At 38.2% G+C, this 15,117-nt stretch overlaps 1 protein-coding gene across 1 annotated transcript in view; it reads left to right on the top strand.

Annotated features, from left to right (window-relative positions):
* XRN2 (5'-3' exoribonuclease 2) overlaps positions 1 to 15,117 on the top strand; it is a 70,098-nt gene that overhangs the window by 35,540 nt on the left and 19,441 nt on the right. Inside the window, exons 20-27 of the mRNA XM_015827126.1 lie at positions 1,405 to 1,477; positions 2,695 to 2,778; positions 4,184 to 4,281; positions 4,388 to 4,467; positions 6,770 to 6,826; positions 10,644 to 10,712; positions 10,866 to 11,000; positions 13,686 to 13,825. Of these exons, the coding sequence (XP_015682612.1) occupies positions 1,405 to 1,477; positions 2,695 to 2,778; positions 4,184 to 4,281; positions 4,388 to 4,467; positions 6,770 to 6,826; positions 10,644 to 10,712; positions 10,866 to 11,000; positions 13,686 to 13,825 (736 nt within the window). The remainder of the gene's footprint in view (positions 1 to 1,404; positions 1,478 to 2,694; positions 2,779 to 4,183; positions 4,282 to 4,387; positions 4,468 to 6,769; positions 6,827 to 10,643; positions 10,713 to 10,865; positions 11,001 to 13,685; positions 13,826 to 15,117) is intronic.

Raw genomic sequence — 15,117 nt, 5'->3', positions numbered from 1 at the left:
TCTTCCAATATAAAGTAACATTTGTGATTGAGTAGATATTCACAAAATGGCTGCCATATTTAAAGTACTATACTTAGCAATTAATTTATTTCTCCACTATCCAATGAAATAAATGGATTCCTACTTTGACTAGTCCTACTTTTTCCTACTTTGATGAACTATATGGATTCTCATAATGATACCTTGATTTTATTTCTATTTAACCACCCTTGAAAATATATTTTTCTGGACTAAATTTTGTTCATAAGTAAAATGAGAGTGACAAAAGATTGCCAAAGCCTTTCATTTAACTTTCCAGGGTTCACTGATAGTTAATTAGCTGTTGTCTTTTTATGGTTGTATTTGACCTCAGCACATAGTTAATGAAGCCATCTAAAATATCAGCCCTAGCTGAAGGAAGAAGGGAAATATCTCCAGTTTTATCTCCACTTTTTAAATATTTGATTTTTTAAACAAGAACTTTGTTTATGAGGTCTATACTGATTAAACCAAGGGATGAATAAGGGAAAAAAACAAGGGGCTTTTTTTCTTTGCTCGCGTAATGGGAATTTACCCTCTTTGTTGGAACATTGGATAGAAAACAGCGAGAAGGATATAAAATGGAACTTTAATCATATTAACATTCATGCAGAAGCTATTGAATTGTAATGGTTTCTGTGCCAATTCCTAGCTGGAAAGATATTCTTTTTTGACTATAGGGAGCCAGAAAGATGTATGATTTTTCAGTCTCTGGTTGATGGTTGAAGGGATGATTAGGTTTGAATAGAATGAAAGTGAAAGAGTAACTAGCCAATGGGTATGTTTTCTCCTTAATCATGCCCCTCCCTCTTGCTTTGAATGGATGAGAGCTCTGTTTGCATCAAGCTGTGAATTTCTCAGCATTTTTGTGCTGAGAAACAAAATCCAGCTTTACCCCTGCTGCGTTCTAATGTAGACCTGTGTGCCCAAATTATCAAGCACTTAGAAGCTTTATTTTATTTTATTTTATTTTATTTTATTTTATTTTATTTTATTTTATTTTATTTTATTTATTTTATTTTATTTATTTTATTTTATTTTATTTTATTTTATTTATTTTATTTTATTTTATTTTATTTTATTTTATCATAAAGCAGGCTGGGAATTTGGGAGGAGAAAGAGGGAGTGAAACATAGGAAGCAAGAGTTTGCTGATTGCATACATATGCTTTTGCACCTAGTTTAATGACCCTGATTCAGGGCTTAAAGTTAAAAAGTGTAAATTTTACACTTTGAAAATGTACTTTTTAAATTTAAATTGCTGTTTTAGAATAGTTTGTAAACTTTTTTTTTAAAAAAAATGTTCTTTAAATTATGTTTCAGAAAAAAAAAATAAGTAGCTTCATTCAACACTCTAAATCACTGTAATAATACTTTATTAAAACAGGATTCAAGTATAATTGATTTCTATCCTGAGGACTTTGCTATTGATCTGAATGGGAAAAAATTTGCTTGGCAAGGTAAATATTTCATCATGAAGTCAATATTCATATGGTTAGTCTTGAGAATAATTTTAAGAAAACAGGAAAGACTTTGTTCCTTTTCCAGGTTTGCTAACAGTTGCTAAACTGATTTCTATGTCCTGTTTTCCTTAATGATTTTTTTTTAAAATAGCAAATGATATAGATTAGATAAGTTGTGATACGTAGTAATTTCAGCAATATCTATATGGAATGTTACTGCTGTGACTAAAATAAAATCGATTAACCGTTTAACATTTAGATACTTAATAATAAGCTACTTGAATAGTTCTTATAATAGAAAACCCAGTATGAAGTGCTGTGTTTTATGTGTTCTGCCCAGGGTCATGCAAGAGGACTCTATTTGTACAGTAGGGTTTCGCTGTCCTCTTCTTCAGTTGCATTTTGCCTCTCCTCAACCCATTTTTCCTCTGGAGAAAGCCGGGATATGTGCTGGGCTGTAGTGCTCCTCCACTGATAAATTAGCTTATTGAATGTCACTCTAAAATAAATGACTAGATTTTGCAATTACTTTGTATTTTTACTGGGATATTTAGAAATTCAGTATTTGCAATAGGTACAACTGCAAGCTGTCCTTTTTTGCATGTTTTTATGTGTATTACCATCCATCTTAACTTCAGTCAGGAACATAATCCAAACTCAAGAGGTTTTGAAATTGTAGTGAACTGTGGTTTAAGATGGCTCCAGATTGTACTGAACATTTGTTACATTTGCTTAGATTGTATATTATTATTATTATTACTATTATTACTATTATTACTATTATTATTATTATTATTATTATTATTATTATTATTATTATTATTAATCTCTACAGATTATTCACATAAGACAAAAACTTTTTTAAAAAAAGATCTGTTACAGAGATAAATGCCAGTTTAGTCCCATTAAAAATATTATTGAAAATTGTTCTAGCATTTCTGGGAAGGGAAATGGTCGATATACTATAAGTGTAAAATTAACAAAAGTGGGTAAGTGCATGCATTTTCTTTTCCTTCTTTTCCCACCCTCAGGGAAAGTCAGTGTCCTTAAGTTAAATCTTTCAAGGCTCTGATTTTAGTGGAAGAGCTAAATATATGCTTGCTTATCTCTTCTTGAAATCCAGTATTATGTTTTGGTTTGCCCAACTATCTTTTAAAACTTTTTCCTTGATATTGTTAGAGATAAATGTAAGTTCCAATTGCTTATTTTCCTAGGGGTTGCTCTGTTGCCTTTTGTTGATGAACGCCGTCTAAGAGCTGCTCTGGCACAGGTGTATCCCAACCTCACTTCTGAAGAAAGTAAGAATTGCAGGATTGTAAAATGATTTTGATAACATAACATTTTGGTATATTTGGTATTTTTATATATAAATACATCAGTTACATTGTTTCATTCTCAAGAAATTAGTCAGCAAATATTTGTGCCATCTTATACTACTCCAATCTTGGCCCTTTTAATTGTCTATAGCAGGGGTAGGCAACCTTGGCTCTTTTATGACTCATGGACTTCAACTCCCAGAATTCTGGCTCAGGAATTCTGGGAGTTGAAGTCCATGAGTCATAAAAGAGCCAAGATTGCCTACCCCTGGTCTATAGTATAAAAATATCTACTATCCACCAATATTACAATTTAAGTTGAATATTCTTTTCGTTAGAATAAGTTTGAATCACGTTTTGGTCAAGTTTACATCAAATACAAGTTTACATCAACTCAAATTCTGAGAGAAATTAAGTTATTCTTGCATGTTTAACACAATAATTCTACAAATTGTAAGAGAAGAGACAAAGTCTGGGGGCGGAATCAAGAGAGGACTCAGCCTAGGATTGTTAGGTGTCCACAAACATTTCAGCTCCAGCCCGCTTTGAATTCCATTGACTCTTATCCAGCACCAATTTAGTGCTGACTATTAGTTGACGATTCTTCTGTATTGGCTTGAGCAATAAATCTTCTTAACTGGAACTTAACGTATGCTCCTGATTCTTTGCGCCTGACACACTTCAACATAAACATGCAATTTGTCACTTTTGTATGACATACAAACTATTTATATTACCTTTCAGTGGCAAAAAATGATAAAATCTGTACTCAGAATTGTGGAAAGTAGTACCCTCCCATAGCTATTCATGTCAAATACTTAGATAATGAAGAAAAACAGCAGAATACGGACCTGGTCTTTAGGAATTCTGACAAGCATCTAAGTATATTTATTACATAATATATTATTCAGATTCACAAGCAGTCACAAGTGATGGAGAGTGCAGGAGAGAGATGTCACGTTTCTCCTGAATACCTATTCCCTTTATAAAAGTAGTATAACATTTCCTTTAGAAAAGTGGTGTACAATTCACATGACTCCTATGTAATGAGAAGTCCTTGCGTATGATTTCCATGCTTTTGGATTTGTTTAAAAAAGTCTTCATAATGCACCTCTTTGACAGAATCTTCTTGTTGCGAAGTCGTGAATCTCACTGATTAAGAAACAGAAATTACTTTTAAGAATAGTAAATGTTCTCCTCCTCCCAGAGCATAATTGAATTACACTGTAAACTAGGCACACACCATCAAGGCAAACTTCTTACAGTATTCTAAATGGTGTTTTGTATTGTACTGCAAATGCATGCAATAAACGGTTACTTTTGCTATGTCTTACCCCTTTTAGATATTCCTATTAATGAAGTATTATTATTTTATTTTCTTCTCTAGTGAGAAGAAATAGTCTTGGTAGTGATGTCCTTTTTGTTGGTAAACATCATCAGCTTCATGACTTCATTCTTGAACAGTATAAATCTAATGAAAAAGAGGTATGTCATATTTGTTAGATGTATGAAATGAAGTATGTCTCAACTGCATATTTATCATTAGAGCTATTTTGGCTAAGTTAATCACGATTTTCTTCCTCCTCAATAGCCAGTAGATATGGCCCCTGAACTGTGTCATGGAATACAGGGAAAGATTACCTTGGATGAAAAACCCATCCTTCCAGATGAGTAAGTACAGCTTATACTGCAGTTAGCTTGCTGACAAATTGCTCATTGTTACTTTATTCCAGTAGATGAGATGCAAATGAATATATATGATAAGACTGATTTGTTTTATTCATTGTCAAGGAATTTTAAAAAAAATTCTAGTCATATTAGAATAATGAGGAAGATCATTTGTGGATATGAAAATTGGGAAGAGGTATATACATTTGTGAAAATAAAGTCTAAAAGACCATCCCCCCCCCAATTCCAAATGCTATCCCATGTGGGAAATAACTAAGGGATGGATGGATGGATTGATTGATGGATTGATGTATTTATTTATTTAAAGTGTCTCTACATTTTGAAACTCTTGATAGTTCACAACAATTGTACAACAGTTAGAATATTTGCATTGCAGTATACATATAAGAATACAATCTTGGCAGCATCATATGGCCTAACCAAAAGCCTACTGGAAGAGTAGATTTTTAACTATCTTCCAAAAGCCTGTTACTGATGGAGCCACTCTTGTTTCCAAGTTGGCAGTAAATCCTCTTATTCTTTGGGACTTCAGTCTACTTATGAGCAGTGTGGTGTCCAGGTATCTCAAGAGTTTATGGCAATCATGAACCTAACCCAAATTATTTGGAGGCTTGACACATAACAAGGATTGCATGTTAGATCTGATTTTTGTTTCAGGATAAAATGTGATGAAGGAGTGAAGGATCTTACCATCAATACTTCCAAGAGTTAGAATGCCTTCTGATTTTTTTCTGGCTTGGTAGCACTGCCCCCTTTCCAAGAGAAAGAGGATTTATTTGATTAGTCCCCCCACCAAACTGATGGGCTCAGCAGGGTTTCAGAGAGAGCTTGGGATTTATTCTGAGAATGTGATAGGAAGTTTGACTTGAATCTCTGATTGCTGCCTGAGTGGGTGGGTGACAAGAGCCCTTCCTCCCTGTTCCTTCCTTCCTTCCTCTCTCCCTTCCCTTCTCTTCCTAGCAGGCAGGTAAGTGGCTGCTGCTGGGAAGGGGAGTGAGGGAGGGAGTGCATAAGTGGCCTGGAAATTGTCATGGAACATTAAAAATGTGACCGCAGCAGTCCGGTAACACTGAAGCAACCATAACTTCCCCAAATTTCATTCCTTTGGGAGTAATAGGTTCCTGTATTCTGTAAGTTAGCCCATTTGTATTATCTTTGTTGACAGAGTTTTGCCTTATGATGCATTGTTTTGCCCAGTGAAAGTTTTGGTAGTATAAAGATAAATATATTGTAGTGTTATTTGCCTTTTTACCTATATTGTTTTATGCTTTAATATTATAAACTATCTGGAATGTTTTGATTCTAGTGGTATGTAAATGCAAGAGAAAGATACATTCATATTTTTAAAGCCCAAAATAAGTGTGAGCCTAGTGTTAGCTAATCTTCTGAAGAATTTGCTGAAATGTAAGCATTATTTTTTTTAAGAAATTGCAGAGAGGTTGATTTATAAATATAGGATCATGTTATATCTTTTAAAAACGTTCTCTTTTATTAAAATCAGTTGTATGACTAATGCAGTTTAAGCCCTTCCAGCATCTACAACCTTTACATTATCATAAGAAGTATAAAGAATTAAATTAATTCCTGAACAAAATAGTGAGTATATCTAAAGAACATGATTTTTAAATAAAAGCAGGAAATTCAAAAGATAAAATAGAAAGAAGTGTCATTAAGCCATAATACAAGAAAAATTTCGTATAAGGTGAGAAAGTGTGGCATAGAAAATTTATTGAGAGGGTAAATGGGAAAAGAGAATGAAGATATACAAACAGACTATTTGCAGCATGGGATTGAAGTTGGGACTTTAGGTATGCTAAAGAATAATAGAGGAAGAAATAACTAACTTGAGTTGATGTGAAGCTCTGGTACTAAGCGTTCTATTTTTATTAAATTCTATCTTTTCCTGTTAAAAATGAATGTTGATTATTCCACTTTGTGCGCTGGTTTCTTCTTAAAATGAAATATCACAGCTCTGACATTTTGAAATATTAATTTCAGTATTAATTCCCTCCTTTCCCTTGCTTGAATTGAGGCAAATTGCTGCTGCTTTTAATCTTTGTGTAGCAGCGCACACTTAAAACCATGTTGCCTGAGAATTTCATCTTAGGAATGTTAAAATATTTGTACATTTTATTTTGTGTTGGTTACTTAGACCATTTAACTGTCCTTTTACACAAAAGGCAAATGTTCTGGATTATGGCCATTGACAATTTATTTTTGTGTTTCACCATTCTCTGCATTTTTTATGAAATGAACAGTTTTTCCCTTTTCCCTTAACCATCAGAGCAGTGCAATCTCCTGTACCGCTGCTGCGTGATCTGACACAGAATTCTGCCATAAGGTAAATTATAAATTCAGGTTATAATGTACCGTTCTTTACCAATTCTGGTTTATCATCTATATGTCACAGATATGTAAAAAAGAAAATAAAGAGGTGATCCCCTTATATTACAGGCTTTTGGTGTTTTGGGTTCACAGTTAACTGAAATGTCAAACCTTAGAAAATAATTTGCCTTCTGTTCATCAATAATTATGATCTCACTTCCATAAATTCCTTTGCTAATCTCATATGTGGATGGTGATTAGAGGCCTATCTCTGTCTTTATCTTGTCATCTAGGAACTTCATAATCCTGCTGTATATTTATTTACATTCTGTATTCCCCATAAGATTACACTAGTGAATCTGATGAAATAACATGAATGATTCTCTAAGAGAATCTATACAAGAATCGATTAATTGTAATCCATAGATCATTCACTTCTCTGGCCTTATTTAGTTCATGTCAGGAGACATGTACAGTTCTGTGACTCATGTAGAAATAGACCGTTGCCTCCTGAATGATGTCATTTTTTCTATCATACTCTGTAAAAGTAAATCTATTTACTGTAGGACTGAAGTGTGCCTTCCATTTTAATTGAGAAAACAATGTTTTCCTGAATCCATAGGAAAAAAATAATTCCTTTCTTCTATGAGATGGCAAGTCTTAAGCCTTAAACAAAGTTTATCCAGACACAATAACTCCTTAGTCTTTGCTTGCCTCCCGCAGTAATCCTTTGGTGGGAAGAAAAATGGCTGTCAGGATCAGATTCCCAAGGGATGAGGCTGCCAACAGGCTGATCTTATGTTAGGTAGACACTAGAAGCTAGGTTCCCTTTTATACATTCAGAGGTGTTGGAATAGCTATACTTCAGGCTGCCACCATCTTTGATATGAAAGAAGATCCTGGCTTTTCCCTTCCATCTTTTGGGAAGAAAAGGCAGTGAAAATTGTAGATGGCCAGAGCAACTCCCCAGAGCAGTTCAAGGGAGCTAGTGGGTTGTTCTTGCTTATACTGTACTTGCCCTATGTTGCATTTGCTGTCTTGCCCCTCTAAGTCACAAGTGTGGTGAAGAAAGACAAATAATCTCAACCAGGATACTAAATCATTTCTCAACCCCAACAGATTCCATTGCTTCTCAGTTCATAGTCCTAAACTCAAAACTGGTCACATAGTGATTCAACTTATGACAGCAACAACTTATAACCAAAATTCTGGACTCAATCATGGCCATAAGTTGAAGATTACCAGTACTTCTCCCCCAAAGTAATTTGTGACCATATAGCCCTCAGTGATTACCATAATCTCATTTTCTTTTTTTTCTTTTTTTCTTTTTTCTTTGCCAAAGCTAGAGAATTTGCTATGGAATTTCCCATTCCTGTAGGCTTTATATGATAAAGAAAAAATATTCTAATAATAATTCTACTGGAATAGAGAACAGACAGAAAATAATGTTTGTGTAGTTCTCACTTTTGATAGGGCATCCTCTCTTCCATCCTTATTCTTACATTTTTAGTTCCTTATTATTTTTGATCTAAGTTGTACATTGTTACAGTGATAAGTGTTCCATCTTCTCAAGGACAAGAGGAGTTAATCCTTTCCTGCCAGGCACGACCTTAAGTGACCCAAAAGACCCTCTATTCTATTCTGAACTGATTACAGGATAGTATAATTATGTTTGTTGTATTGGTTGAACAATCTTTCTTCTAGTGTGGACCATATGTTGATGCTTTTTTTAATCCGCCCTGATGCTGCAGTAGATAGTGCTCTCACACAAACAGGCACATCTGTTATAGCAGTTTCCCACAATCTCTCAAAATATAGACTATGTAATAAAGTCTCTTTATCCTGTGTTTTGAAGAATTAGTAGATGAAAAGACAAAGAAACCCACTTGTTTTGTTTTATTCAGAATATATTGTAAGAACATAAAAACAAATAAAAAGAGAGCATATTAAATGAAACATGCAAACATTAAAATATGTTTAAAGGCATATGTTACCAATTCTGCACAGATGTGTTCTCTAGCTTGAGAGGCTGCATCAGAGAGCTAATTAACCTTTTGAAGCTTTTTACCTTTTGACTCAAAGACAACATACTTCATTAATTTCAAATTGTTAGATCCATAAAATATAAATCAAGTCTTACTGTTGTGCTCACCGAAGAACTTTTTATGGTGAGAATTAGTTCCTTCTCTTGGACTTACCTTATCCTTTATAGCATCCTTATTTTTCCAGGCTTTTGGTGAGGGGGGTGAGGAAAGTTTCTTAAATAGCAGAAAATGCTATCTCCACATTTAGATGGTAATATTAAAAATGGAGTTATGTGCCATCGGTACCCAATCCCTGTTTTACAAAAAAAAATGGTAGTACTTCTGGACTGCCAGAAGACTGCATTTACTAACTAGATTGCCTATGTGATGATTCATATTCGGTTTGCAAAGAAGTTGGCATTTTTAAAGGGTGGCATCCCCCCCCCCAAAAAAAAATATTATTCAAAATGTGTGCATTTTTATGAACCAATATTTGACCTAAAATATTCTAAGATTCATTCCTGGTGGATTCCTCAAATTATGTTCTTGTTTGTGTTTCTGAATATTCCTTTCTCATTTGCTAGAAAAAAATCTAATAGATTAAGGTCAGAAGCCTTGGAATGATAGGCTTAAGATCCATTTTGGATCCTTGTATCTGTTGGGTTTGCCAATACAACTGACAGTAGTATCTTATGAGAAGATCTCTGTGAGATGAAGACTATGTATATGCTGTAAAGTTTCTGTACATGTAATTGAATGAAAAGTCACAGAAAGCATCTGCATGGAATTACATCATTTATTAAATATGAGTCCAGTGGTGGCGAACCTTTTAGAGACCGAGTGCCCAAACTGCAACCCAAAACCCACTTATGTATCGCCGGATGCCAGGTGGGCATGGCCCACTGGGTGGGCATGGCTGTGGTCATGGCAGACTGGGTGGATGTAACCAAGGTAGGCGTGGTCACCTTGATGTTGCTCGTGGGGAGGGACACCTGTGGGAGGCCAGGCAAGGTTGGGGGAGATCCGGGGGGTCTCTGGCAGGTGGGGCGGTGGGCAGGACGCTCGTCCTGTGGGGTGAGGCGAGGCAAGGCAAAGCAGGGCGGGGGTGCCATTGTCGCGGGGCAAGGCAAGTCAGGGACCATCAGCCCCCACACACAGAGGCCAGTGAGCACATGGGGGCCGACAGTGTCCATCAGCAGCCATAGCCTGCCAGCCCCTTGACCGGCACACTCTGGGGCTCTGCAGCCCGCCAGCAGCAGTTCAGAGAAGCCGCCTCTGAGCTGGACAGCTGGCCGACAGCTAAGGAGGCGATGCAGTGGGTCGTGCCCGGGAAAAGGAGAGCATGTGAGGCCAGGAGGGACAGGACAGGGGGGAGGGAAACCAACCGTGCTGGGATGCATCCGGCCACGTGGGACCTCGGTGTGTTAGTGGGTGGCTGGTTGAAGAGGGACGATTGCCATCTCCGGGGCATGGTGCATGTGCCCACAGAGAGGGCTCTGAGTGCCGCCTCTGGCACGCGTGCCATAAGGCCACCACTGTACTAGTCTATGGTATTTGACACACCTTAGTTCAGGTGTTGTCCACTGATAAACATCTTGGATTTCCTTGCAAAATAAGGAGCAAGGAAAAGAGATTGATAGGATACATTTGTCTTTGCAAGTGATAAGTTTGACTGGCCTAACTTGATTTCTGATTAATTTGGTTAAATGTTTATTTTAAAAAGGAATGGAATACTGAGAACTGTTCATAAAGCTGGATTATTGATCTTATTAAATCTTCACAATTGTTTCAAAACAAATTTGTTCCTAGTGTCAACTTTAAAGATCCACAATACCAAGAAGACTATATTTTTAAGGCAGTTGTGTTATCTGGGGCAAAGTAAGTATTCTTTTTTTGAAAATATTTCTGAACCATTTAGTGTACAATAGAATGTAGGTAACTATACCAAGCTGAAATTTGGGCTAGATGATTCTGGCGTCTTCCGTTGTTCTGACATGTATTACACTAAATAGTTTTGTCTTAATTAATCAGAAAACCTGCAGCAGTTCTGAAACCAGGTGACTGGGAGAAAACGAATTATGATGGCAAATCTTGGAAGCCACAGCTTGGCTTTAATCGTGATAGGAGGCAGGTTCACTTGGACCAGTCAGCATTCAGAACATTAGGGTGAGTAGTTATAAGCTTTTTTTAATTGTTAATTAGTATTACACATCTACATAAGTTGAGGTAGTCCTCAACATAACAACAGTTCGTTTAGTGACCATTCAACAATTACCACAGCATTGAAAAAAGTGACTTACCGTGTTTCCCGAAAATAAGACCTGGTCTTATATATATATATTGCCTCCAAAAGAGGCATTAGGTCTTATTTTTGGGGATGTTTATTTTCACATACAGGTGGTGGTGAGCGCGGGGGCTGATGGGCGTGGGAGTGGCCTTAGCCCACCCTGCCTACTGGCCCTGCTGCGGCTGGGACACTTCTTGGCCGTGGCAGACACCGTGCTGCTGCTGGCCTTGCGGGGGCTCTTCGCCCTCTTGCCCGTTCTGCTCTCAGCCGCCCTGCCTGTGCGTTGGAGGGGGTGTACAGCACAACCCGGCGTAGCGGCAGGATCAGCAGTGTGGGTAAAGTGCCACTCCAAGCTCGGCCTGGACCCACCTCTTTTTCCATCTCTCAAGGTGCCTGGAGGTGTTTCCAGCGCATTCTCGCCAACCCCCACCATGCCTATGGCACCAGGAAACTTTGCCGCTGAGGGCTTCTGTCTTCCACAGCTCACCTTGTGAGTCTGGAGCAGGCAGCAACCATGGTTTGCACTCTGCCTTCAGTCGCAGCAGAGCTGCCCCCAAGGCTTGCCTGCCCTGGCTACTATATGGCCCGGCAACATGCCGAGTGCTTCCCCCCTCATTCCTCTCATGCTCTGGCGGAAGCGGGCCCTTGTCCTTGTAGTCTCCCTCTTGGCAGACGGCTGCCCACCCACTCTGGGCTGTTCCTGCCTGATGTGGGACGAGTCAGCCCAGATCTACAGTACGACTTCCGGAACGCCTTCCCCCCCACCACTGGCCTGCCAGGGCCCCTTCTCCAGCAGCCGCTGGTGGAGCTCTTATGCCGGCTGTGCGAGACAGGTGTGGGGCTACTCCTGGCTACCTTCGGCCTCTACCTCACCTGTGGCTGCTCTACCACCACCTTGCCTTCCGCCCGGCCTGCTGTCAAGCCCTGGATCTCTGGTACGATCTCTGGAGTGCTCCTCCTGCTGCCACCAGAGATGAGACGAGGCAGGCGGCGGGGGGTGGAGCTGCCTCCCTCTGCCTGCCAGACACCCGCCAAAGCGCGGGAGGCGCGCCGCCCAGCCTCTGGGTGCATGGGGCAGCTCCAGCGGGAGGTAGTGGAGGGTGCTGGGTAGCATCCAGGAAGGATTCACATTCTGCATCAAGTAAACTGTAAAGAAAGTTAAACAGTATGGCAGCGAAAATCCAGCAGCGGGGGGAAAAACACAGGTCTCACTTACGGGGAATCTGTACTGCCCACGTTCCCCACGTGCCTTCACTTCACTATGGTAAATCGATCACCTGGCTAGAAGTGAGGTTTAGCAAGCCAAGCACGCAGGGGGGAGGCAGGTGGTGCAGATTCTGGAGTTTTCTTACCCCCTGCTGGATTTTCCCTTCCAGACTGTTTAACTTTCTTTAAAGTTTACTTGATGCAGAATGCGGATCCTTCCCATTCTACATCAAGTAAACTAAAGATTTTCTCTATGCAAAATAAGCATGTTCTTTGAATCCCCCCCAAGTATTCTCAAATTTAAGTATTTTAGCACTAACTATGCTCTTGCCTTTTTTTTTTTTTTTTGTTTCCTAAGATTTTTACTGGGCTTCTTGGTGCACAGGAACATTCCAAATCATCTTGTGTATGTGTAAAAACTCAAGCAAGCCCCCACTATCTACTTTTCTATTAAATTTGTTATATGACTGCTTTTTATTTATAATGTACTTATTTTAATTATTTCCTATTAATGGCAAAATTCTCCTAAGATGATACTGTATTTATGTGTCATCGTTTATTTGCATGATACGTGAACCTGTTCCATGAAAAGAACCATGATTTACAACCATCATGGACAACTTGAAGGCAAAAAAAGAAGCAAATGAGTGATGAATCATTCTCCCAAAATTCACTATCCTTTGAAATAACTATTGTTATATTATTTTATTAATTAGTAAAGTAACTTAAATCAAGGTTTAGACTTTAGTGGGCCCTGTAATCTTTTTTCATTTGATAGGGCAAATGGAATCATGCATTCTTTCTCACCTATGTAAAGAGTCATATATAATCTTAGTTATATGGATTATTATACTGTATTAATCTTATTTCCTTCCAGTTACTTTGGAAGAGGAATACTTTATAAAATCAGTGTGTATATATTTTGATGTGCAGAAAGCTGCTTACATAAGATGGGTTTCCCATAGTGATGGACATGCATAATGCATACGTCTATGGTTAGATTTATATCCTGTCTTTCATCCAAGAGCTCAAGGCACAGGGTCTCCATTCATTTTATCCCAGCAACAGCAAACCTGTGAGGTAGGAGCTGAGAGAGAGGACTGACCAAAAATCATCCAGTGAGTTTTCATGGTTAAAGATGGACTGGATCTTCCTGGCTCTAATCCAACACAATATCAGTTGTACATGACTCAAAATAAATATATTTCTGTGTCCGTAATATCCTTATTTGGCCAGAGCTTTAGGAATGTACCTTTGTGATTGTCTGAAACGCAAACTTCCTGCTTCATGGAATATGTGGATTCACTTATTTCTTAGAAAATTAATACTTTCATTTGTTTTTCTTCCCTATATTATAGACATACAATGTCAAGGGACAGAGGACAATCAGGAAGTGGAGTATACAGTAATATTGGTCCCCCTGGAGCTTACAGTCAAGGAAACACGTATAGATCATTGCTAGGCAGACCACAGCATCAGATTCCCAAATTGCTGTCAAGTAAGTATTTTATTTTTGTTTCATTTGCCTTCTCTATCAAGTTTTTTTTGTTGAATAAAACATTTTTGTTGATGTCACCGACATGATAGTAGCTTTTTGTTCTTGAGACTGTTTTACGCTATTTAAGCATTTCTTCACAGAAGAGCTTCTCTTCTGTTAGGGATGAGAAGATGATTGAGAATTATCCCATTCAATTGAAGCACAAAATCATTTATGGCCCCATATTTTGTGTTTTCCAACTCCATATTTTAAAATAAACCTGCTAATCAAACTCAGCCAATTTTAGAAGTGGGAATTGCATCTTTTTGTACTAGTGGGCACATAGCAAATTTTGAGTAAATACTATAGATGCTTCCCGAAAATGTATCTGGTGGTATGCACGGCTCTCCCCACTGATAGGGAAATAATTTTCACAATAAGTTGGCTATGTTCACCCAATTCATTTGGTTGCATTCACTCAACATGCTAAACTTGGTTAGTATTAATCAAGGTTTTTTAATGGCAGCTGTTGCATGAATCTAGCCTATTTGATGTTTGTGGTATTTAATACTTCAGAAAGATTATCTCTGCATCTTTGGTGCTTCCCTAAAGAAACTATGTTCCCAGGAAAATATGTATGAGGGCACAACAAGGTCCTCCTCCTGAAGTTTATTTTGTCCCCATAAGACACTAAAAGAGCTATAAAATTCTTGCTCCAGGATGGTTCTACCCTAAACATGAACATTACCCTTATATTTGATCCTACTTGATGATGCAGCAGTACCCCCCTCTCATTCTTGGTAGCAGCTGATACTTTGAAAGGACACTTACAGTTCCATGAAAGATCATAGAATGGTACATAATAAGCTAATGTGAGGTCCTTGGTGCTCTCTGAACTTAGTGGTTTCATTACCAAACTTGATAACATCATCAGTGCTTAAAAAAAAAAGGAGTAGAGTTTGCTCTTATTTTTATATATTTGTGGCTTGCCCTGTCAGTGTTACTAGAAGTATTCTTGGTGGTTCCTTGCTGTTATTAACCATTATTAGCTTGTTTGTCTGTGTTAGTAGTTTCTTGATTGGGGTATTGTTTACTTCTTGATTGTTGGTCTAAGGCAGACATGTCCAAAGTCCGGCCCGCGGGCCATTTGCGGCCCGCGGCCCGGTTTAATCCGGCCCTCGAGCAGCCCTCCCTGCTCTATATAAATGCGGCCCTCCCACGGCCCTCCGGCAAGTCCCATGAAAGAGAGAGAGAGAGAGAGAGAGAGAGAGAGGCACTTGCACTTCTGTCTCTCTCTCTCTCTCTCTCTCTCT

This window comes from Protobothrops mucrosquamatus, unplaced genomic scaffold (assembly GCF_001527695.2).
Source record: "Protobothrops mucrosquamatus isolate PMUCROS unplaced genomic scaffold, P.Mucros_1.0 scaffold_213, whole genome shotgun sequence".
Taxonomy (NCBI): domain Eukaryota; kingdom Metazoa; phylum Chordata; class Lepidosauria; order Squamata; family Viperidae; genus Protobothrops; species Protobothrops mucrosquamatus.
Note: the sequence above shows the minus strand (reverse complement) of the source record. Positions and strands in the feature narration are given on the sequence as shown.